The sequence below is a fragment of the Ornithodoros turicata genome, chromosome 10, assembly GCF_037126465.1.
Source record: "Ornithodoros turicata isolate Travis chromosome 10, ASM3712646v1, whole genome shotgun sequence".
Taxonomy (NCBI): Eukaryota; Metazoa; Arthropoda; class Arachnida; order Ixodida; family Argasidae; genus Ornithodoros; species Ornithodoros turicata.
The window spans coordinates 5,500,917-5,526,961 of record NC_088210.1 but is presented as its reverse complement, the minus strand read 5'-3'; the positions used below and the strand labels follow the sequence as shown (position 1 = coordinate 5,526,961).

The window sequence follows — 26,045 nt, the reverse complement described above, 5'->3', positions numbered from 1 at the left end:
TTATACCATTTCCGACAAGGGTGGTCCGAAATAGTCCAGTCATGGCCTATAATGTAGGTTATAGTTATCAAAAGCTCATAAAGTTCCGCATAGTCATAATTCATGTCATTATACCATTTCCGACAAGGGTAGTCCGAAATAGTCCAGTCATAGTCTATAATGTATGTTATAGTCATAAAAAGCTCATAAAAATCCCGCGTAGTCATAACTCATGACATTATTAAATTTCCAACAAGAGTAGTCCGAAATAGTTCAGTCATAGTATACAATGCAGGTTTTAGTCATGAAAAGCGTGTAAAATCCCACATAGTCATACATCATGGTGTTACTCTCTGCAATGCGGTTACTCCGAAATAGTCCAGTTATAGTCTATAATTTAGGTTATATTCATCAAAAGCTCACGAAGTCTCGCATAGTTGTAATTCATGCCATTATACTATTTCCGACAAGGGTGGTCCGAAATAGTCCGGTCATAGTCTATCATGTAGGTTATATTCATAAAAAGCTCAAAATCCCGCATAGTCATAAGTGATGACATTATTCAATTTCCAACAAGAGTATAGTCCGAAATAGTTCAGTCATAGTCTATAATGTAGGTTATAGCCTTAAAGAGCTTATAAAAACCAGCATAGTCATAAGTCATGACATTATTCAATTTCCAACAAGAGTGGTCCGAAATAGTTCAGTCGTAGTATACAATGCAGGTTTTAGTCATGAAAAGCCCATAAAATCCCACATAGTCATAGATCATGGTGTTATACTCTCTGCAATGAGGTTACCCCGCAACAGTCCAGTTGTAGTCTATAAAGTAGGTTATAGTCATGAAAACCTCATGAAATCCCACATACTCATTATTCATGTCATTATACCATTTCCGACAAGGGTGGTCCGAAATAGTTCAGTCATATAGGTTATAGTCATGAAAAGCTGATAAAGTCTCGCATAGTCATAACTCATGACGCAATACCTATCTAATAAATTACCAAGTACCCGCTATTTATCTCCTTATCGTGCAGCAGTAGTCATAAATTACTGGGTTATACTGATTCCAAAGGCGGCAGATGCAATAATATGGGTCGGATTAAATTGATAGACTATAGGATTAAATTCATGACAATGGGATTAATTTCAGTGACCATGGGATTAAAATGAGTGACCATTGGATTAAATTGAGCGAGAAAACCTGTAGTTAACGTTCGCTTCTGGAGAGGGTTGCCCAAAATTGTTTTCTTCGCTATGCTTTTTTCGCGCGCTCTAAGGAAGTACTCGTAATATAATCCGCGCCAGCGTGCAGAGCATGCTAGCGAATGACAAAGCCATTATTTCCATTCGCAGGGATCTGGAAAACTGCGGCAATCTTGTAGAGTTTGTTGATTACAATCAATTCCCAGACTGCTACTCTAGAGACATCATTTTGGCCCAAATATCAAGGCGGGCGGGCAGAGAGAAGCGATTTTGTTGCATCTCCCATTGAGTGCATGTATTGAAAATTTGAGAAATATTAATTTGCCAAAAATCAGTGGATCGAGTCAGGCCTCCAACAATGTGTCATTCCCTAGAAAAACTCTAGGCGAACACGTCTGTACGTTTTCGTGTAGAAGTTTCGAGAGTTTTACGGGAGACCTGCGAACAAAAATTCCCCATAGAGTCTCTTAAGAAGTGAGTCCGCCTTAACCCGTCAAACAGCGTTTTAGTTACGTTCCATATGCGTTAATTGGTCGCTGTCAGTTTAACACGCTATTGGGGCCACATTTGCTACGTTCAATAATTGTTCGCTCTCGTCATTGATTATGCGGTCATCTTGTTGCTTCGCACCGTGTTTTGTACGTTGAATTTACAGCGTTCCGTCGACTGGTTACCGGGTGGCCGCTCGCGGTATACCACAACTCTCTATTGTCCTCCGGGGTCTCCCGAACGGAGCTGAAAAATTCCTGGCTCCGACGCGATATACGTCCCATCTACTCGGCAGCAGTCAATAATTCCGCGGATGGCGTTATGATATTCCTGACAAAGTTCCATTCCCGGAAAACCTCGCGAAGTATTAATATTCGTGGTTCATCGTCGTACAGACTAGATGTCAGAAACTCGACGCGGAAAATATCCGAAAGGACCCCTGAAGCCATTTTGAATGTCATTACATGTGGAGATGCTTGCGGTGATTTCGAACTCTCCAAACGTTCGATTTCGTAAAGTGTATAATGTCTTCTTGGTCGAATATACGTATGGGAACAACAGGAATATGACAGTCGTCGGAAAAGTCAGGAAGCGGCGTGAATAGAGCCGCGCACCTCTGGAACTGCCACTTGATACAGCGCACCCTACCGGCAATCGAGAGGTGCATGGTTCAATTTACGCCCCTGTCTGGCTTCATCGACCATTGCCATATTTCAGTTGTTCATGTTCATAGGCACCTTGAGGCTTGTGTTGCGTTCGCCTGTCGTTTGTTTCAGCCTCAGAACAGTTCCTTTTCATACGTATTGGAGTCCGTTTACCATTGTTCTCGGAAATAATGTTTACCACGTGCATCAGAGAAATGTGTTTTACTGCCCCTGATGAAGGATGGCACCAGAAGCATCGCATCGGTTGTTCAGCTCAGGTCCCTGCAACCTCTGCAGAGGACAAAGCCACGGCTAATCCTCATGCACGTATAACGGGCAATGTATGTTCCAGTTTGACATAAGGGTTCGGCTTCGAAAGGCAACTATAGCGGTTCAAACCTGTCATTTCTAAACAGTTCGGTCCACGAACGAGCTCAATCACATGAACTTGCCTGCATTGCAATTATCCACGTTTTGTCTACTGCACTAGCACATTTTTTTTACGTTATTATTAATTTTGTATGGTGGACTGAGGCGGCGGATTGCAATGCTCATGGGAGACTTTTTGGATGGTTTAACATGATCAATTCGAGTGCCACCTTTTCCAGCACCTCACACCCTGCTGTTCGGCTGCACCCACCTCAAAACAACGCCATATCATCCTGCGGCCAACAGACTCGTCGAACGATGACACCGTCAACTCAAGTCAGCCCTTCGCGCATAATCCGACCCCAACAATTCGGTTGATCATTTACCCTTCATCGTTCTGGGCCTTCGCAGCGTCGTTCGAGAAGATCCCATGTGCTCCATGGCGGAGTTAATAAACGGAGCCACCTTTCGCTTGCTAGGCGATTTCTTTCACCTGTAACCCATGATCGTACGCCTACAGTGGAATTCGTTGATAGGTTGCGCCAAATTATGTCGCTGCTTCGTCCGGTTGCCACCAGGGTTTCCGCTTCGCACCCCACTTATTATCCAGCCGGCCTTGCTCAAGCCAAGCACGTCTTCGTCCGGTGCGATGCCGTTCGGAAGCCCCTCCAGCGACCCTACGATGGCCCCTTCACGGTCCTGGAGCGCAATACAGCGTCCTTCAGGGTCAAGTTCCGGAATAGAGAGGAGCGCATCGACATCGGCCGATGCAGAGCCGTATATTAAAAGGGAGTCTGGCCATTGGGAGGAGTCACAAAAAGAGGCTCGACCTGTCAATCACAGTTTCGCTCCTCTGATTGGTTTGCTTTTTACCAAGGGGGTCGCCATGACACCATACTGCCACCCAAAATGGCGACGAAAACAAACACAGTGAAGCGGAGATTTCGTGCCAAAAAATTTTCACAGATTAACCTGATTTTACGCTGCAAATGTACATCCTAATATAAGTTTCTCGGAAATCAGTTTCATCTTATGCTCATCCACTGATCTCTAACTGAAAATAATACGTTTTGTCGACGTGTTAGGCCTAGTGAACACGGCGATCACGACGAAATCATAACGAAAACGGCGCTGTGCTGTACAATCTCATTTTTAACAGCTGGATTTCATGGATATAAACATTCTTGCCTCTTATATTCCAACTATTCATGTAGATTTGTTTAAAAATCATACCGACAACAGAATGTGTCCCAGCAGGTGGTTCTGCCGGCAGCGGTACAACGACGGAAGCAGACGACAATTCCCGACGTGCCTTACGCTCCCTAGGTGGCGCTTATCAAATTTGCACCAACAATCCACTACTTTTGCAGATTGCGAGAGGTATCCATTTCAATCCCATCCAATCCACTTGCCACCCAAAATGGCGCTGCCCAGGTTGGATAGGGGGGCAAATAGTGAGGATAGGCTGATTGATAGCGCCCCATATTTCAAGACTTCATTGGTCGGAAAGCTGAAAAAGTGGGTGGAGCTTCAGGTATAGGCATGACCCATTAATGGCCAGACTCCCTTTTAATATACGGCTCTGGGCCGATGGAAGCCTGCATTCCTATTCTCGGACAGTTCAACCAGTTCCACTGCAGCTCTCACACCCATCGTCACGAAATCATTTCCAATCCATCTGCGTTTCAACTCTCCTTCTCGCGCAGAGGAGGGGGGAGTACTGTATACAGGACAAAGCCAAGGCTGATCAGGCGGACACGGGCCTCGCGTTCGTGTCTCGTCAGTTTTGGACTGACCACGGAGGAGGATTAAGGAGACCGAACTCGGCTGGAAAACGACGTGACGTCCCAGTTCCTCGAGTGAATTGTTGGCCGCGGCGCGGCACTCGCGTTCCCTCCGGTACTAGATCCGGGAAATTTCCTGCACGGCAATGCGCCGTTTGTGCTCGAATACTCTACTAAAAAGCGTTCAAAACGAATGTTTGTTTGATAAGCATAAACAACGGTGTATCTCCAGTAATGAGCTAATATTTTCTGGTGAGCTACAATCCTTTTTTTTTTAGTTTCTGCGGCCCCGTTTTCGTCTCATAGATGGAAGCTCCCCCAAAGGAAGCAAACGTTGTTCTGAAAAGGCACATTTGAGTGGTATGGAGGGAAGTGTATGTTAGAAGCTTTGTAATCGAAAGTCGCAGGACGGGATCTTTCCGGAATCGCGTTATGTGGGTCGTCGCATAAGCTGGGACCGAGAAAGTTTTATCTCCTTACGTGTCAAGCAGTTAAGAAACCTTTGTGTGTTTGTGTGAATGCAAGGAGAGGAGGGACGCCCTGTTGAAGGGACACGGTGGGGTTCCGAAAGTTCTGGTACTTAGTTTCTTACACTTAGTTTCTTATTTCTTGTCATGCATGCCACTCGCTTGATTTTGGGGACTGCAAAAGAAAGTTGGGATCTAGTCTCTAATGCGTGTTGACGAACACAGACATCTTGAACAATACTGACTTCTAGACTATCGCTTTGATGTTCAGTGTCGGCCTCCGCTCCGCCGTACACCTGCCACTTTGTGCAGCTCTCACAGTTTATTCTAAACGTGAAATCTGCATCGAATAAGAGTGTCCAACAGAATTGGATACCACTGATTTCCTTCCTGATCAAGCCTTAAGATATGTTACGTGCTCCTTCTCACTTGAAGCATCCTGAGGTTAGACGAGTCCTTCAAGTAGAGGTTTACCTTGTGGGCCAACCGGTCCCGGCATTCCCTGAGGTCCATGGGGGCCAGTAGAACCTGCCTCTCCCGGAAACCCCCTATCACCCCTGTCGCCTTTGTCTCCTTTATACCCAGGAAAACCTGCACAGACACAACACATCACGTTTTTTTAGCAGCAAAGGTTTTGCTAGACCGCACATAAAATGGCTCTGCATTTCAGCATCGCGGATCCAGCCTACACATCCTGCATTTAATGCCGTCATGAACAATACACTGACTGAATACATCTTCAATAATTATTTATTATGGGCAATATTGCACAGCACTCGCCAAGCGTGCAATCCGCCCCCCCCCCCCCCCCTGGGCGCGTTGTTACCCGACACGCAAGATACAGTTCCTGTCTATGCACATGGTTCTACCTCCACTGGTAGACTTGACTTCTTGAGAGCAATACACACATACATTTATACAATTATTCTCCGAATGCTAGGGTTGGCAAAATCTCGGCATTGCCTGAAGCGGAGCGCATTTAATGATTTGTCCACGCCGGTTTGGCAAATCTCACTAAGCTCTTGCGCAGCGTACAAGTATATGCAAATGCCCTTCGATTGAGCGTAGGCTTTGTTGTCGAAGGAAATGACGGTAGAGACCACATTCGTTGACAAGCTCTATAGGGGAAATGCGGGACGATAATCCTCCATTGCTCGGAAAGTTCACAACTGTTCATCGAAACTGGTGCACCATGAGGGCATAGACTTTAATGAGAACTTCCATATCCAGTGGTACTGGAAACAACTTTAGCCCTTCAAAGTGAGCGAGCAAAGGCTCATTCCAATTTTTGAAAGATACTGAGTGTGGTAGGGTGTGGTGGAATGGTTCGACATGATGGGCTGACTTTTTTTTTCTCATAAGCGTTTATATAAGGTGTGGAGTTTCGGTTTTGAAGCTTGCAAAATCGTGAGTACCTCGGAGTGTTCACTGCGATTAACGCCATTTTCACGCAGTAACGTGTTTTGCGTAAACGAGCAATGAGGTGACGCTTAACCTGGTTCAAAACCCTCTCTCATATTCGTCAAGCTGTCCATCGCGAGCTGCTATAAAATATTATCCCTCCATGGTTCACTATAAATGCCCAATCAAATTTACAAAAACAATCTGAGAAAACAGATGCGGACGGCCGACACGATCCTCTCACGACGTGTGGAACAGAGGTCTAGGAATCGCTGTCTAGGTCACTGCACACGCTGTTTCTTCGAAGGAGCTTATTTGGTTCGTTGCAGAACACGCAGCAGCACAAAAGAAAGAAAGAGAGAGAAAGAGAAATTGGAGGTCACCCTGCGTGCTCTTTTAAGAGGCCGTCACACTGCCGGGACAAAGAGAAGATACTCGACAAAAACAAGTGTTTTTGTCGCGTCCGTTGCCATGTCACATTGCTCTTCACAAAAAAAAACACCGACAAACGGCAGCACTGAACGATAGTGTCTTTCGTAGATGTCTTCTCTTTTCTGTTTCCTCTGACACCAAAAGACACCCCAAAAAGACGCACTTAAGCCCACTTAGCGGACTTAACACAGATGACGGACATTTCTCACGAAAGTAAGGAGAACATAATGTATTCAGTGCACCACCGTTTCAAGCGCCATGGCGTCATCACATTAGGTATCATTTCTAATAGAACTCAAATTTGCAAAATACCGATATCGAGTGTTTGACACGTAGGCATCTGTCTTATTTAAAGTAGCACAGAATTCAGTTTTAATACCCTGCTTTCTTTCTACAAAACGGTTAAGTAGACAAGTAGAAAGCACCGTAAGAAGTAACTCACCCCACAGAGCCATAATTATTGCAGAAGTTGAATTTAAACGACGACGCAAAAAGCGACCGTGAGTAATGGTGGCGGAGAGCAGTACCAGCCAGTGACCCCGCGCTGATGTTACAGGGTCCGGGCTTACTGATTGGTTCAGAGTATCATCTGCTAGTCAGCTGTTGAGAGCTCTGAAGAAGTATTGCCCGCAGGCAATACTGCAGGCAAAACCCGCGCGACAACAAAACCCTCCATGCCCATGGTCAACTTTTCAGTTGCTAATTCCCCCTCCCCCCCACCCACCAGAGGGAACATGTCTACCGACCACAAAAGAAAAAAGCCCTCACTAAAAATAAAAAATAAAAACAGAGGCACTGATCTCGACTGACTGCGCAGAAGTTATGACGTGTATAAGTCGACCCTCCCATGCTTGGGGCACCCCAGATGGCCAGTCGAGAGTAAGCGAGCGCGGCTGTTTGTGTACGTTATTTTTCTGTTTTTTTTTTTCTGGTAAAAAAAATGTTGCAGAAACCACTTCGCTAGTTCTCTACGATACGCGATGCAGCGTGTGTCAAGACTAACGACTTCACGTACAAGAAGAGGTCAGATATTGTTACAATGCCAGAGAGCGATATTCAGATAGACACAATTGCGCCGGCACCACCGCTGCGACGCTGTTGCACGTCTTTCCATAATTGCCGGCCTTCTTACGGTCGTGTTTGAATATTGGGTTGAGGATACGAGTTTCTCTCATGGGCCAGAACGCTGTGTTGAAACGACACACAGTCTTAGTCTTGTCGCGTCTCCGTGCGCAGTTTCTGGTCGAGGAGCTCCTCTTCCGTGGGTGGGGAGTGCCTCAAGATAACGAGTTCCTATCTATCTATCGAGATAACAACGAGTGCCTCAAGATATGGTTTTATTAACGGTTTATTACAAGCGGTTTACGACGCAATCATTGACGTCAGCGGCACTTAGAAATCGGCTCTGCGTCTGGGTGCGAATATGAACGACTGCGCACTATCGCACGCACCACGCACGTATATAGACGCGCGAACGGGTGCGTACTACTACCGCTCCGTGTATGTGTGCGCGCGGGTATAGCTGCTTGCGCCGCAGGAAGTCGGGTGCGATTGTGAAGGAGTGCGTACTGTCGCTCCGTTTACACGTGGCGTGTATATACCTCCTAGTTTTGTTACCACTACAACAACAACAACAACTTTATTTTAAATTGACTATGAAATTTCCCGAACCGCCATATTTTTTTAGTGCAAACGGTTATTCCTGTCGAGAAACTAATATTCCAGAACTTTTTTCGGGCGAAATTGCTGCACTCTGTGAGAAGTGTGCCCTAGAAGGCGCTGTAGCACCTCGAACTGCATTGAAGCCCCTTACGAGACGTGTGCCGTGTGAATGGCTACTGGAGATCACGTCGTTTAAGAGCCCGCCATTTTTCTGGAACATTGTGTCTATGGGAGCCTCCGATGGCTGACGACGGTCTCCTCTCAGCAGTGCAATAGTGGTCCGCTTCCGATACGAGAGGCTGCTGAGCTGCTTCTGCGGCGCTGTCGGCTTGCTCATTCCCCACGACACCGCAATAGGATGGAACCCACTGAAGAAGAAGCCTGTAGCCAGCTTCGTGCACAGGGTGGTAAGCCATTAACACATCCGTGACTAGGCGTTGGGATGAGTCTCGTACGCTGGAAATTTCAATAGCTTGTACTGCATATTTTGAGTCTGTAAAGACTGGCGATTCCCGCGGGGTAAAGTCAACGATGCGCCGCAGAAAGAAAAGGATAGCATAGAGTTCCCCAGCCGTTGATGAGGTTGAATGCTAAAGGTTTCGAACTCGAACTCATTATGCTGTTGTGAAGCACAGTTCGCTTAGAACATCGCTAATGCAACACTCTGGAAAGAAAGGACTGAAAAAAAAAATTAACATCAGCTGCTAGTTCTGCACAAGAGGAATATGCCGTGTAGTCACACGAATGACTTTTACCATAATACTCCAGAGAAAAATACGCAAAGCGTTATCTCTCTTCTTTCCGTCTCACCATTAGGAACATACTGCGACCCATCCTGAAAATATTCCGTACAAAAGTTATTCCATCGTACAACGGAAAACTGTACTAAAGACTACTGCGTGCTCTTTTCACAAAGCACCACAAAGCACTGTGGACTTCCGACTTCAGGCTTTTTGCCGCGGAATGTTTCAATCTCGGTGTACGATCCTTGATCTTGAACTATCACCGGAGGAAACCCGAGGAAGCTGCAGGCCCGATTTCTGCCACTAATCAGTTCAAAGCCGCATACGCTGGAGTGTCGAACAAGCAACAAAAGATACATCGACGACGATGAATGGGGAAATTTGTCACATGAGATGCGGCCCACTACCCGCACGAAAGATGGAATGAGATGTGACATGATGATGAGACGATGAACGACGCTAAGGTTAGTGGTCGGCAGCCAGCGGAGTCGGTAGGTCAATATTCGAGGCAGCAAAAAGATTAACAGAACACACATCTGGCAGGGGTACGTAGACACATGATAGGATAGACAGGAGATCGGTGTCACGGAGAAACACCAAGAAATATTGCACAACACGAAGGTGGTTGCCGAGGTAAATGTGCGGCAGCGATCGATTGCAGGGGACACTGGAGTGCTGCTCTTCCGGAGTTTTAAGGATGGCAGTCCAGAAGCACATGCTTGAAGAAAAAAAGGAAAGAAAGAAAGAAACGGCACAGCGATAGCAGAACATGGAGTCGGAGTGGCTGAATAGATGCTTGAAATGCGGTAATGGAGCAACAAAACACAAATGCAGTTTCCCCAAATCCTGCAAATGCAGTTAGCATTACTTTCTCTGGAATTGCATAATCCACTCCGCTCTGCTGCCATCTCGTCGTTTTATCTGTGAAACGTCCTCTGTAGGCAACACACGCATAAAGACACGATGCAATTGTTAGAATGAAAGATGATGATGGAGAGGGCAGTCCAGGTGATCAAAGCACGGTGAAGAGGGCGGTTGGTGGCCGAAACAACCTAAAGTGCCGTCATGCATATGACCAGGACTGGACCAGGTGTAAAGCACTTTGCCGATGGTAAAAGGGAGGCGGTTGACAGCTGCATTCCGCGGTGCAAGATCGCGCGTTCCCGCTGGAATGCGGTGCAGTCCATAAGTAGATAGGGTAGGTAGGGCTGCCGCGCACATTACACCTGGCGCAAAGATGCGACGGCGCACGGCCAAGGTGCTGTCTCATAACTGGGGTACCTCATCTGCAAAGATGATGAAGCGGCAAAGAATGGACATTTCCCACGTGTACCAAGTCGCCCTGTCCGTTCGTCGTACCATAGCCCTTACCAACCGATATCCAGGAACATGTTGTAACGACTTGAGAGCCACAATTACCACGCAGGCTTTAAGTAACATCCACACGTACCGCAAGAACACACTCCCCGGGCTATCCCAGGGGTGTCACTCAGGGATAGGAATGGTATCCCTAGGACGTCCCCGAATGTCCTTAATTTGACGTCCTTAATTTGTCAGAAAACTGTTAGAATGAGACTCCACGTATCATCCTCAAAACTTCCCCAGCAAATCCCCCAAGGACACTGCTAGTATGGTTTCAGGAGCACAACCGAATACCTTTTTGAATTATTTATTTTGGGAAGTGAGGGCACATTTGCAGCACCCGGTCAGCGTGTGTTATATATATATATATACAAGCTCGTTCACCAGCTACTGATTCGTGGTTTCTCATCTTTATTCCTGCAGTGTATTTCTCATCACGAATAATGGGTAACACAGTTTAAAACGCAAAAATAGAGATACATAAAAAGCCCTAAGGCCACTAAGGCCAGCGAGTCCACTTAGAAAGGCATATACTGCAGCAGCATTTCCTTTCCAAGACAGAACAGATACAAGTTATTGTGTATCTTCCAAACTTCCGCAAATTCGGAAGTCCTCTTCGCATCACAGTCAAAATGAAGGGTGAGGTAACTAAGTTTAACTTGATTTCGCACATAACCAACAATGAAGTGAGAAATTCCTTGGAATATTAAATCGCTATCAATGTAATGTCCGTGTTTCTTACTGCTTTGGTTTGAATTCATGCATCGCATGCAACTGAAGCTTGGGCACTGAAACACTATCATTTTTTCTCTTCGGAAATAACACTCTCCGTGCCACGTCCCGCCAGGGACCCTTCCCGGACACTCATGCGACGAGACCGCAGTGAAAGGTATAGCAAACTATATTTTACTGCACGTCAAACCCAATATGTGGACGGATTCCTTTAAAATTCGACAATCTGTATTTGCACCCCTATATCTGTTTTCATTTTATATCATTTGTTTGTAATTGCTTTGCAATTTATGCATGAGCGCTCCTTCTTTGGTTGCATTTGGGAATGAGAAATAATCCAGGAACTTGATTACTGTTAGGAGGTATTGAAATTCACAACGCAGTATTAAAATAATTTTCATCTCCTGTGCTTGTCCTCCGGTTAACGACCGCAGGATGTACGCAAATGACAATCACTGGAAGCTCCTATGATGACAATCTGTGGACCTCTTCCGTTCATCCATCACGGACGAGGACGTGATCACACTTTGAGGATATCCTGTGGACTGCGTGTGTTCTTGGGGATACCTCACGCAGCTTGGGATGACCCTTTCGCCCGAAAAGTGTACCGCGCTCCTGTTCACACGCAAGGCTATGACAAATTTCTCTCTGAGGGTCGGTGCAAAGAAGCTTGAGCTTGTCTGCCATCGACCAGCTAGACTGCCTTTACACCGTTTTGTCTGTCTGTTTCCATCGCTTGCTTGGCGTGGGTTGGTCTGCGCTGGTCTACATAAGCATTATTATGTACACATGATGTACATAAGCAATGCAATGCAATGAATGCACATAAGCATTCATTAAAGTGTTGGAAGTTAGCGCATGTGTTGTGCTCCTTCTTAAGTCCTCGTCTTATAGCGCTCAGCAGCAATATGGTCTCATACCAACAAGCCCAGATTTCGTCACCCTACATAAGCACCTTGAAGCCAAAGTGCAGCGATAGCTCCCTGCTGTTCACCGTGAATTGTACAGACTACACCACCGTAAATTAAATTACGTCACTTGAGTAATAATACGTACTTCAGAACGTAATTTACCCCAACTGTACTATGCCATTTTACGTTCGGATGCTTTTCGTGCTGACTAAGGTACGAGCTTGCTACGTTCAACATACCACCACCCTTCTGAACTTTTCGTCGACCAAGGATCACAGATGTGCCGTACTACTTCCTGCTGAAGAAGATGTCCAGTCGGTTAGCCACAAATTCGCATGAGCGGCACAGCGCTCACAAGGTCTCACGAAAACAGCAATCTGTTCAGTGGCGAATCTATTCGATGCACGTACATGTCGCTATTCTAGTGGTTCGCGTAATCTGCACGGAAGAAAGACGAATAATGAGCGGGCTATGATGCGCGAAGGTGCTCCAAATTGAAAATTTGAGGAAGTACGTCCTTATTCGCAGGTACTAAAGCAGCAGTGCAATAGCATCCTCGCAAGCTTGGCTCCTTACCGTGTTCTCGTCCTCTGCATCGTGGTCATGTTACTGATGCCTGGAGCAAGAGTCGGCACTACATTTTAAGGCATCGGCTGGAACACACTGCAGTAACCCATGCCCACCTCTGCTTTTCTTCCAGTGGTGTGCATTCCACTCGGGGGACCACTCATGCAGCAGGCGAATGTACCGTACGACGAATGTATCGTACGACCTGTTACTCCATGGAGTGAGGTAATGCCTAATATCCCGTTGCACATACCAGGGCTAAGACAGAAGGGCGAATCCAGCTCACTGGAAGCCAAGGCAGCTGCTGGGGTCCTAATTAGTGACACTTTTCACGCTCACACTCTGGTGTTCACAGACGGCTCCGTTAACGCAGAGTGTAGGAGCGCTACGTCTTCCTTTTATGTACCATCATTAAATGTGGCATGGCAAGGAAAATCTGTTCGACACCCAATATGCTCTACGACGGCTAAGCTTCTGGAGATATTACACGCAGCAGCTGCGGTACAGGTCAAGGGAATCACCGAGGCTGTCATCCTCACGGACTCGCGTAGCGCTCTCCAAATGGTGATGAACCCCACATGCAATAGCATTCTAGCAAGGTGTATCAGCACGTCATGTGCCCAACACAGGACAATCGGCGGAGACATCTCCCTGCGATGGATCCCCTCCCACGTCAGCATTAGTGGCAACGAAACAGCGGACCAACTTGCATCTGCTGCACACCACAGCACTAGCCCTAGTTTGCCAACCCCGGGAGACAGCGACAGAAAATTAGGCATCAATGAGATAGTTCTTATGCAGCACCCTGGGATCCGGGACATCCTGGAAAATCATCGACTTGATCTCCCGCTGAAAGGACTTTCCCGCAGTACACAAACCCTGCTCTTCAGGTTGCGAACAAGAAGGGCTTTCACTAAATCACAATTATTCAAGATTGGCTCTCTAGACAACGCAAACTGCATACATTGTCAGCAAATTGAAGCTATCGAATACATCCTACTGCACTGCTGTGCATATGCTGCTGTGTGGGAGAAATACCTTGGCTATTGCAGGAACTGTACGGTGGATGATGTCCTACATCCCAGAGGCTCTTTCACGGAAGGACACTCCAAAATTCGCAGCCTCGTCTGCTTTCTCCAGGAATCTGGCCTCGCTCAAAGGTTATGAGTACTGCTCGGACTTCTCGCCAACTCTGCAGCGACTGCCCTAGATCTTAACTTTCGGCCGTCATCATTCCTTCATCCGCTATCACCGTCTCATCCCATCCTGGCTACACTCGAGACACAGCCCACATACGTGAGGCCAACAACGGCAAGCCGGTTCGTCACCACCACCACCACCATGCAGCAGAGCCACTGGGAGAGCCGGCATTAAAACGTATCGTGACATCTTATACACTACAGTCTACTCTGCACTACAAGCTACACTACTAGTCAAATCCGGCGCCATTTTGCTTCTTCTGGAACTCATGATGGATGTCCAGCACATCGTAGGCACCGTGCACTCGCACGCATACAGGTGCAGCGGAGGCTTCACGTTGTCTCCGGCTCTTTATATGAACTCCTACACCATTGCCGATGTCCAGTCCAATGTTCCTCAACTGCCATAGAGAAATGTGTAGGAACACTGAACAGACGTCCGCAATAGACTCCCCCTATCCCAGCCTATGACAGCCCGCTCGCGGGCATGCGTTGGCATGGACAGTGTTATCTGACGAGCTGCTCTGTTTGCGAGCAATCCTGCGAAGTCAAGTGTCATAACAGAACGGCGAAACGGGCGGACGGCGGGGACGACGGTGGCCAGCGAAGGAAGCGAGACAAGCCCATGTACATTGTGTTGCGTACTACGGCCCTTCTGGTTGCGTGTAGAATGGAGTAGTGCTCTCGGTGTCAGTGTAAATCTTGTCGATCATATATCCAAGCTGCGATATCGTCTACGGCACCGACAGCTCCTTGCTTCTCAGCGGCAGAAATGAGCACGTTACCGCCCATAACGTGTTGATGCGAAGGAACGTCTGCGAAGGAGCGTGCTAGGGAAATAAATAAAGCGAGGACGACAGCAATTTGAAGAAGACTACACACAGTTAACTGTGCTACTGTGTGAACCACCGGAAACCGGGCAGATGCAAACCGAAACCACCCGTCATTCTTTGCTCCGGTCTCTCGAGTTCACGTGATAATAAAGCGACGTGGGAAGGACAACACACGAGCAAGTGACGTAGCTTAAAATATATATTGGCTATTTCATTGACATATACGTAGGACAAATTAATTACAGCAAAAGCAAATAATTTAGGAAGATGAGCAAGTCAGATTTAGCGGAATGAAGCAGCCAACACAAGGCAACGCCTTCTATGCCAAAGGATGGCGGCTGTATTGTGGTAAAACTCCCTCAACACTCCTGGCCTCAAGTCGTGTGAACTGCACTGCAATCGGGCGTCTACACCGATGCCACACATTCGATATATCTGAGCGCATGGTCATGCATGACATCTGAACTGGCACACGTCCCCTCTTTGCGCCGGTACCATTACCCACACGGGAGTCTGAGCATGGCACCAGCTGTTTGAATCGCGTCACATTTGGCCAGGAGAACGTCTATAACAGGGCACAGTACTGCACAGATCAAAAGGCATGGGGCATATGCTACGTTGTTGTCGATCTTCATGCCACCATCCTGATAATCATAATAATGGTGCCGTGATGTTACACGTAAGCGTGTTGAAAAATGTACATCGACCAGCTTCAGAACGTTACTGCTATAATTTGGCATTCCATTGTTAGGCACACTCCCTCCTCGCAAGCAACGCCAATGCCGGACACAGCCGCAGGGACAGCGTCAAAGCGCCGAGAAAGCAAATTTCGACTTTCCTGACGTCGAACTGCAGTTAGGGTATAACGCTTGCGATCTCGTGCTGATCTTTCATCTCTCGTATGCTTCCTTTAAGCAGGGTCACAATTGCCTGACTGACTACACCGAACAAAACTGTGAATCTTCCACCACCAGCTCCTGACGATCGAAAAACGTCCCTACTTTGCCGAGGCTGAAGGGCCAAAGGGTTAAGGTCTTTTTTTCTCTCTTAATCCTTTACACATTCAAAAAATAGAAAGTGTGAGAGTGATGCCATTTTTGCGAAGGGGTGTTCCACGGTCAGCTGGACATCCTGTGCGAAAGAGCATGTAACTACTGAACGACTAATCACGTAAAACTTGAAAATTCCCTTTTTAATTAGATTTTTTTTTTGCGAAAATGCGAGACAGCAGAATTGGAGGCAATAATTATTTGAATCCACCCTCTTTCTTAAAACAAAATCCTCAAACCAGCCGTATTTTGAACTGTAAATAGCCAAAGTTCGGTATGCAAAGCAGGCGAAACAAAAATTATGCACTTCTCGAACGCGGAAACGACATCGCTTCCGCTTATATGGGCCGGAAAGCGGTCTATCGGGCCAAGAGACCAATTAACTCGATCGCTACAAACACGTGGCCCTTCGACGGGAACGCCCTTTCTGTCGCTCGAGAAGAGCGTCGTTTCAGTTTCAGTTCCCTTGCATAGCTAATTTTGGCGAATTATATGCTTGTTGCAGGTTATTTAAAAAGAAACGTACAACAACTGTATGTTTCCCAGTCTATTATTTCTAACGAGCTCGGAAGTTTTCAGTCGTTCATTTCTTACAGGTGAGTTCATATCCGCTATTTCGAGAAAATGCGACGGCTGCGAAACCATATACTCTCAAAAAGAGTGTCTTGCCACAACACTATACCGTTATGTGACAGAACGTGGAGACAAGAAAATGTGTTGGTATCACGATCACCTACCGACGTGAACACATCTAAAATTGAAATCGGGATATCCGTACATTTAGTGGCAAGGCAGCTTTTGCTTGTGAGCCACCTTACCGCTCTGCGTTGCAAGAATTGACGCTGTCGCTTCAGAAAAACATTTTTTTTTTGCGTCATCTCTGCAGCCTCGCCTGTAATGTGTAAAAGTCTGAGTGCCCAGACTCAGGCCTTCCACGTTGTGGAGTTTGTTTTCCAGCTCGCCAGCCGTACGCTACCTTGCCTATTTCAATGAGAACGAGAAGCATGACCCACAGAAAACGGAATACCGAAATGAGTACCGAGAAAATTCCGAGTAGAGTCTCTTAGTAGGGTACCGTATCTAGTGACTGCAATGTTGTGACGCCCATAGGCAAGGACAGAGTTCAGATTGTCCCGCTTTGTTAACTGAATGTGTGCTACACTGTGCATCTAGGTCAAAGGAACCTCCCTTCCTTGTCGGTCGAGTTGGCGTTCCGCAATGCGAAGCTCTGGCGACATGGAAGGAACCGAACCTTCTTAACCAGTCATCTAGGCATGGCTTTTCCTGGATGAGATCTCGGTTACTTTCGATGCGACCCTAAACAGAGGCTAAATCGTACCTTAGTGGACCACGTTGCAAACCGTACTAACCTCATAATAATCATCATAATCATTTGTTGATGAGCCGGAGATGAGAGGGAGCCGGAGCATGGAAGCGAAGTAATTCGATCACAGATGGGACGTCGAAGATATTATGTACACATTTGTATAAAAAGAGAAAATCACGACTGCATGGCCCTACGATTTGACAAGAGTGACATAGGTGAGTCGTGGATCAGTGAACATGAGCTAACTTGAGAAATCAAGCGGGGTCTACAACATTGTCAATGTCATTAATAAATATATTAGAGAGTAGTGGGCCCCAGGACAGAGCCCTGAGGAACACCCGAGCACGCTGTATAACAAGCGGAGAAGGCATTCGCGGCATTCTGTCTACCCCCCAAGTAACTTGACATCCATTTAGCAAACTGACCGGGAAAACCATATTGACAAAGTTTACGTACAACCAATGAGTGGTTTACCAAATCAAAAGCCTTACTGCAGTCAAAACCCTGGTCGTGTAAATAAGGGGCTACATAATCCAAAAAAAGACACAAGGCTGGTTCCAGCATACGTCACAGGTAAGAAGCCATGCTTTGAATCACGGAAAAAAAGTTTTTGACATTAGAAAATAAATATATATGTACAACTTTCTCAAAAACCTTGGAAAAGGTCGGCAATAGTGACACTGATTTGACACAGCATTGGCATTTCCCCCTTTAAAATTGACACAACGGAAAACTTCCAACGGTCCGGATAGCGACACTGAAGTAAATAAATGCTAAATAAGTGTAACAACAATGGTACTATGATATCACTACAGCCCTGCTGGCATAAATGTATTGCATGTATTGCATGTATGGCAACAATGCTGGCATAAAGTAATTCCCGACGGACTTTCCAGAAGAAAGTTCACGTATGGCTGTCACAACGTCATCACCTGTGACGAACGGTACATTGAAGACATTACCCCATGGAACAACAAAGTCAGGATCTGTGATGTCAGCTACCCTAAAGACACTCGAAAAATGTTGGGCGAAGATATCACTTATCGCCTCACAGTCATTAATGTATACACCGTCGACACAAAAACAAAGTGGGCTTGTATTAGTCTATTTTGCACGTCGGTTTACAAATCTCCAAAACGCTTACGGGCACCTTCGTAAAATCGAAGATATCTTACAGGAGTAAGCATTCTTTTCACGGGCGAAGATTTGCTTCGCCTCACATCGGCAGCATATAAATTTCGCATACCAATAGACATTATTGGTTTCCTTAAATTTGCGCCAGAACTTTAGTTTCTCTCGCATATAAGTTTACGCAAGTCCGCTGAAAACCACGACGGATAAGAGGACGACTTGTGATTAACAGCAGGAATAAATTCGTTCGAAGCAGACGTGAATTATACAGTAAGCGCAGGGGCAGCCTCATCTACATCGTTGGGAGATAATACGGAAGCCCAGCCACCGTTTCTCAACAAGTTGTACAATCCACGTAGTCTCCACGTGCATCAGCATATCTTTTTACACACTGACGACAATAGACGGATTTATTGGACTAACTATAAGGGATACCGAATCTGGGAATGGAATAATTGCTCCCGTTCATTGAGTTCCCAGCGAGCTCCCAGCGTTCCTCCTGCCAAATTGGCGGCTCTCCGTTTGGGGAAGATGATTCCTTCGTTCAAGCTATCCGGTGACTGCTGCATAGGGAAAAAAAAAGGAAAAAGGAACTGTGATCTAAAAACGCACTATGTTTAAGTATTAAAGGGACCGAAAAGCGAAAAATAACCCCCATATTTTTGCCCACTGTCGTGCACAACATCGTTGCTTGATAAGACACAGAAAGCATTACTTCTCAATTCGGCATATTGTTTACGTATAAATATTTTGAAGATTGCCGGAACATGGACGGTGCTGCCAGCGAACGGCGAAAAAGAGCAACTTGGGTTTCAGGTCCAGGGCTCCCAGGGATTGGTCAACCTTTACCCCGTGAGAGCTAATTTTGTAGAGAACAAAGCTGACGCACATTATCTTACAGCTAAACGCCATTTTAAAAATGACGCTCACTTCCATAGCTTTTACGTTAATAAAGCATTCAGCTACTTCGCCGCTACGAGCTACGATCCGCCGCGCCATCTGCAAGGCCGTCAGTGTTATCGCGTTTATTGTTTACGTCGTGGGTGGTCGTGTTGGTCGCGCGAAGAGAAGTGAATGATATGTTCGTGGTTGTTGTGTCAATTATTCGAGAGACCTACATACGCCTGGTGTAGTTTTGGTGTTCGGGGATGCAAAAATCATGTTCGTTCACCATCGGCGGCGGGCATTTTCTACCACAAGATTCAACAGGAGAGTGCGCGAAAACGAATGTGGTTCGAAACACTCGGTTATTAGATGTAGCAGTCGTGTCGTGTGTGCTGAGCTCATTTTGCTGCCGATGACTACGAAGATGCCGTAGAAGGCGAATTGCGAAGACTTCCGAAGCACACTGATGCTCAGTACCGAGTGATTTTGCTTCACCGAGGTGACGAGTTCAACACAACGTCTTAGGTATGTACAGGCGTCACACATGTATAAATTATAATATAGCGACGACGTATTCCATTTAACGTATGTTATCCTACTTGTCCCGTACTCAACATTGTCAATATCAACAAATTTAATTTTAGGGGCCTTCCAGTGTTGAAGTGGCGCAAGACTGCTTCGTGTGTGTGTGTGTGTGTGATCCAGGTACTCAAGACAGAAATAGCTGAAAGCAGGTATGCAAAGTCCACAGATGGAAGCACTAGATTTAATTGTTACGTGTTGCAGACTTTGTGACTTTTTTTTGAGTCTTTGGACAGGTGCAGAACATTAGTATGACGTCAACAAGAGGAGGAGAAACCGATGAGAACTACTAGCTTGTTTGAAGGGTACAAGAATACTTCCTGTTGAGATGTGGTTACGACTTTATGACTAAGGAACGCTAATTAATTTTCTAGAGATGCATCCTCTACACTTGAATGCCCAGTGAAACAGCAAACGTTCATTGTCTTTGAAGCCCCACTACTGGAATTGTTCAATGTGTGTCAGAGCTGCAGTGAGCCATGCAAGGTTACCACATCATATTGGTCCTAAATTTGCAGAGTTCCCCTATCTCGGACGCAACTGTCATTTCTCTTTATTGCTCTTCCGATCCTACCTTCTCAGAGATTAATGTGGTTTACCATGCACTGCATGGCCACTGCCTTTCTCTACTCATGCTTTCGGTTTCGTGTTCTGTTGAATAAATCTTCAGTTGAGTTTGCAGCAATCACGCTGTCTACTGTGTTTGCCCCTCATCTATATTGATGTGCTGTAACGGTATAGCACATCAACATGCCAACAACCTACCAAACAACCTTGCATAGTCCTACTTTTGGATGGAAACTACACGATGTGGTAACATCCGCATATATAAAGTTTCAATCGACGGAGATTTGCTGTTTTTGTACAACCTTCATTGTACATTTCTTTTGTCTCAGTTAGCATGCCTGAAGAAATGTTCTGATCTTCATCAAGATGACAGGTCATTGTTTGATCTGCAGCATTATTGTTCCTGTAATCTTTTCACCAACAGAGAATACAAAAGGGAACAAATGGTAAAATGTAACTAGCTTGTTAAATTCAAAAGGGAAAGACGAAATTGTTTATACTTCTCTTGTTTATTTTGTTGCAGGTTTTACAACCCTATCAAGTAAGTCAAAACATCAGAGGGCAGGAAGTCCTACTCTGTTTCCTAAATCCCTGGACAATAAAAAAGAAAGATATAGTTTGAGTTGTGACAAAATGTTGCTTCTGCTCTTATATTATATTTCAATTAAATGTTACGATGCATTTGTAGTGTACACTGAAGCGAGTTTCAATTTGCAGGGCTGTCAAAAGTACATCTCAATTACAGTAACAGAGAACTTATGTAATAAATTATTTAGCCATTTTGGAGTACTATGTACACGTACCAATGGTGCATGGTTAACTTTGAACCCAGATCAAGGGTTAATAATACTTGATGTCAGCCCTAAAGTCCTTCTTTACAAATGTTAGTTGGTGACGTGATAATGAATCAGCACTCCGTTTAGCAAAACAGAGTTCATTAATTGTTAAATCCCAATCTTGGTTCAATTATTAGTTGACATTTGGAAACGTGGTCACTAAGAAGTATACTAAAAGGTTATGAACAGAGTTCAGCTGAATGACACTGATGAAAATTATCTTACTTACTCCTCACATGCACAATTGAGACATGAGTATAACCTACAAATACATCTATGCCCACAGGTTACTTAACCCTCCAGGAGCAAACTAGTAATTATAATATGCTGTGACAGCAAAGAAAAAGCATTGAGAAAAACTTGCAGCAAACAAGAAATGAAAATATGCTGACAACATTTCTACAGGTCAGCGCACAGCGCACTGATGGGAAAGCATCCCTAATAACATGCATGACGCAGATCGAGATCCAGTGGAGTACTTTCTATTGTATTTTCTCGGAGCATCCCATATCCTTCTTGTGAATGGCCGACAGGTGGTATAACGGAACTTCCTGGAGAAATTAGGGTTTTCCGTCCAGTTTGCCGTTCAAGGAGCGCGTAAAGACCACAAGGCGCTAACGTGTATGTTGCAATGCTCTTCGGTTTCTCGGATGTATGTAAAAGACACTTGCAGTACTTCGGTGTCAAGGCACAGTATTTCAAAATATTCGTTAGTTCTGATGCAATCGTCTGTCTGCTTTTCACACGCATTCTCTAAATCTCGGCAGCAAAAACCCTAGTATCCATCCGTAGTATCCGTCGGTTTGCATTTCACACATGAACACCTGCACGACGAAAAAACAGCGCTTGTTTCGGCTTACACAAGTGCTTCTCCCTGATACATGGCAATTTCACAAAGCAGTCCATGTTCACGGCACGGTGAGCTACTGTTGAGGACGAATGTGACTCCGATTAATCTCTGGACGAGGAATCTTCCGCTGCGAAGAACACACTTTCCAGCATGCTAACGCACGAACAACAGTTCTGTGTGAGCGACAGTTCTCGAATGCGGAATTCCAGCGCACTCATGTTCAAGAGCCTCGACATTCTCGACGTAGAAAGTGGTCACAAATGCCCACTGCCATTTTCGTTTTCGCCGGATTAGCGCCCGGAAGTGCGCGTATTACATGCGTCGTCGACAGATGGCGTGGGGTCATGCAATTGTTGACAGACTGCTCGGTTTCCTACTAGGTCCCTGGACATGCAATTATGGAAAATTCGATTACAGAAAAACTACAGCGATTTCAGCGGAGTTCTTTGATATTTGAACTTTTGAAGGTTCAAGCTTTTCGCTGAACATAAAGTTTCGATAGGGTTATATTCACTTTTCGGTCCCTTTAAAGGAGCATGGAAGTGACCCGCGAAATATTTTTGTTTTTCGCTGCGACGACTTCTGCAACAAATAGAATGAGCTCCTGCGACAGAACGATGATCGCAGGTAACCTAGAACACGCGCAAGGCTCTGTTCCGCACACCTTTAAAAGACCTTCTCCGCATCCAAAGAGCGCATCGGCGAAGCAGAAGACGGTGTGACGTATCACGGGCGCCGGCACGTGACCAGTGACGTCCAACGCCACAGCTCAAGCATGTATAAGCGGCGCGTGAGCCGAGAAGAAAAGCAAAGAAAAAAAGGCATCGAGCAGTTTCTACGTCACGCGGGATTCGTTTCTCTCGTCCGCGACTGCCTTTCTGCCAGTCGGCCTTCAGCGTTATCTGTGAGAGTGCCTCCGGCTGTGTCGCGGGTGGTCTTCCTCTTGGGAAGAAGGCAGGGAAAGTCGTGAAAAGCACACGCCACATTGGTGGTGGAGATGCGACCTGCTTGTAAAGTCGAGGTCTGGTGCTGATAAGCTAGAATCCCTGGGCTCGCTTACGGTTAAGGGCAACGTGATCGGGTTGGTCTCGCTGGAGTCCAACTTGGTCACAGTTTTAGTCATCTCGGTGCCAGATGGCAGCTCTGATGTGGCCGTGGAGGCCGCTCTTACTGAGCACGGTCCTGTCACCAATGTAGCTCGCGAGACGTTCCCTCAGAAGGAGCTAGAGGGTATCGAAACGGGCAACCGGCGCGATCTTATGGAAATGCGGACCCCAGTTCCGAACTTCATAAGTGTGCGTGGTAAACGTTTGACCGTGAACTATGACGGTATCAAACGAGCTTGTATGCGGTGTGGCGCAGAGGGCCACTTCAAACAAGACTGCGCGGTCCCGGTGTGTGCTCGCTCTGGTGATTTTGGTCATGAGAGGTGCGATGCTGCGTGTAAGTGCTGTGGTGGAGCTCATGCTGTATCCGAATGCTCGGCTGCGGCATGGGCATCTCGTGTTTCTAGTGGCGGAGTGCTATCAACTGCTCCCGTTGGAGCGCCTCCCGTGCAGGCGCTCGCGGGTGAGAGTGGCACGGCTGAGGTGGTATGTCGAGCGGGAGTTGCTCACGATACAATCAGTTTGGCGGAAGAGCATTTCGCTGTTAGTGGTGGCAATGATAATGTTCGTGGAGATGCAGTTAGTGGTGACGGTGCGGGTGCCACTGACACCGTTGTCGGTGCCTCTGCTGTTAGCGCCGTTAACAGTCATGCTAGTCCAGTTAGTGTTGCAGCTGTGGTAGCCAGTAGCGGAGCTCTTGATCCAAGAGATGCTCGTCCAGTTGAGCACGCGAGTCCTGTTGTTGGTGACAGTGTAGTGACAGGGTGTAACTCCCGGATTACCGAAGGTGATCACTTCAGGATCACCTGGTAGTGTCCTGGTACTACAGTCGTTTGTGGTTTTTAGTAGTCGTTGCCACGCCGCGACTATCGATCCGTACTCCCATCATTAGACACTCGTTCCGTTATCTCTAGAAAGGTTCGATAGAGTGGGTCGCACCCGTTAGCCACATTCTGGTGTCCCGGACGTTCCATTTACGCCATGTCCATCTCCCTTTTACCTACCTTCTGCTGCAGCCGTCTCGGCCATTGCGGTCAAGTTACCGCCGTTCCGGGACAGGACCCCTGCCACCTGGTTCATCCAATCCGAGGCTCAATTCCATATTTCCACCTCCCTGCAGACCAAATTCTACCACGTCATATCGGCACTATCTCTATCTGCTGCTGAAGAAGTGTATGACGTTATCGCTAACCCTCCCTCCGACCTACCCTATGGCAAGCTGAAAATCGCTCTACTCAAACGTACGACCCGTTCCGACCCCTCTCGGCTTCAACAACTTCTCGCAGCCGAGGAACTCGGAGACCGGCGCCCTACCCAGCTGTTACGCCGCTTGAAGCAGCTTCTTGGCGAGACTTTTGCGTCTTCCAGCGACAGCTTTCTCCGGGATCTTTGTTTGCAGCACCTTCTCCGACATGTACAAATTGTTTTGGCCACTGCGTCAGAGCTCTCCACGGAAGGGATTTCGTCTTACCGGTGCCGTAATGGAGGTCGCGGCACCTACATGTTTGACTTTGGACGCCGTTCATACAACTGTGGATGTTACTCCAGACCGCGTACCTCGTCAAGACCATCCCTCCACCCCAGCCATCGATGCTCTGACGCTGCGCGTCTCCCAGCTCACTGAAGTAGTTGCGGTGCTCGCTACCCGAAGTCGGTCGCCAAGGCCACGTTATTCCTTACCACGCTCAAGTCGCTCCACTCGGCAACCACGTTCCCGCAGCGTGCACTGTGATGGTACCGCCGTCGCTTCGAAGCAGACACTCATTACTGCCTGCAGCCATGCTCGTGGAAGGGAAACCCTCCTGCGAGCCACGATGGCGATAGGGAGACCGGGCCAATACAACAGTCGCCTCTTCTTTATAGTTGACCGCGCCTCCGGGAGAAGATTCCTTGTAGATACCGGCGCGTTGTTCATCGACCCAAGCATTGTCATTGCTACCGTCGACCTTGTTTTTATTTGAAGGTTGCCAACGCCATTCCGGTGTACGGCCAGCAATCCCTGACCTTGAACTTGGCGCCGAGATTTTCGTTGGCTATTCTACGTTGCCGATGTCACTGACGCCATCATCGGTGCTGACTTTCTCAAGCACTACCGTCTTCTCGTCGACGTGTCTCGACACCGCCTTCTGGACGGTACTACCCACCTTCATGTAAACAAACTCCGAAGCACTGTAGCCCCCTGCAGAGTACTACCGTACTGCGCTCCTGCTGGTGACTACGCTCATGGAAGAGTTTTCCGCGACCACCCAGCCATTAGATCCGCCCTCTTGAGCACAACTTTGTCCGCCATGTCCTCGCACACGGACCACCCATCCACTTCCGTCCACGCCGCCTCGTGCCAGAGAAATACAGCTTTGCCAAGGCCGAATTCCAGCACATGATCAAGCTCGGCATCATACGGCCCTCCTCCAGCAACTGGGCCTCTCCACTGCACATGGTGCCAAAGAAGACTGGAGACTCTCTTCACAAGGCTGCAAGAGCATGGCGTTGTAATTAACGTGACGAAAAGCGCGTTCGGTATTAAGGAGCTCGACTTCCTCGGCAATCACCTCAACCAGCATGGTATCCTACCCCTGCCATCCAAGGTCGCCGTGATTCGCGACTTTCCGCTACCGTCATCACCGACCCAGCTCCGGAAATTCCTTAGTTTGGTGAAGTCCTGCTCACCTCAGAGCCCAGAGAGAATGAGGAGGTATCTAAATTTAATTTGATTACATACACACACAAAATATTATTAGCATTAATTGTTACATATATATTATATGTAATTAGTATTAACTCACCATCAATATAACGTGTGTGTGTCTTACTGCTTTGGCTTGAGACACTCAGTAGATCTCCCGAGAAATTTCCTTTAGTTTCTACTCTTTCCAGTTATTCAGCAGTTGCCATTATTCCCAATACATAGCCAACATTGAAAGAGTATTGAGAA

General features: G+C 46.7%; 1 protein-coding gene across 1 annotated transcript in view; it reads right to left on the bottom strand.

Moving 5' to 3' along the window:
• The window catches only part of LOC135370296 (uncharacterized), a 469,518-nt gene that overhangs the window by 236,743 nt on the left and 206,730 nt on the right, over positions 1–26,045 (bottom strand). Inside the window, exon 3 of the mRNA XM_064604007.1 lies at positions 5,413–5,529. Within this exon, the coding sequence (XP_064460077.1) occupies positions 5,413–5,529 (117 nt within the window). The remainder of the gene's footprint in view (positions 1–5,412; positions 5,530–26,045) is intronic.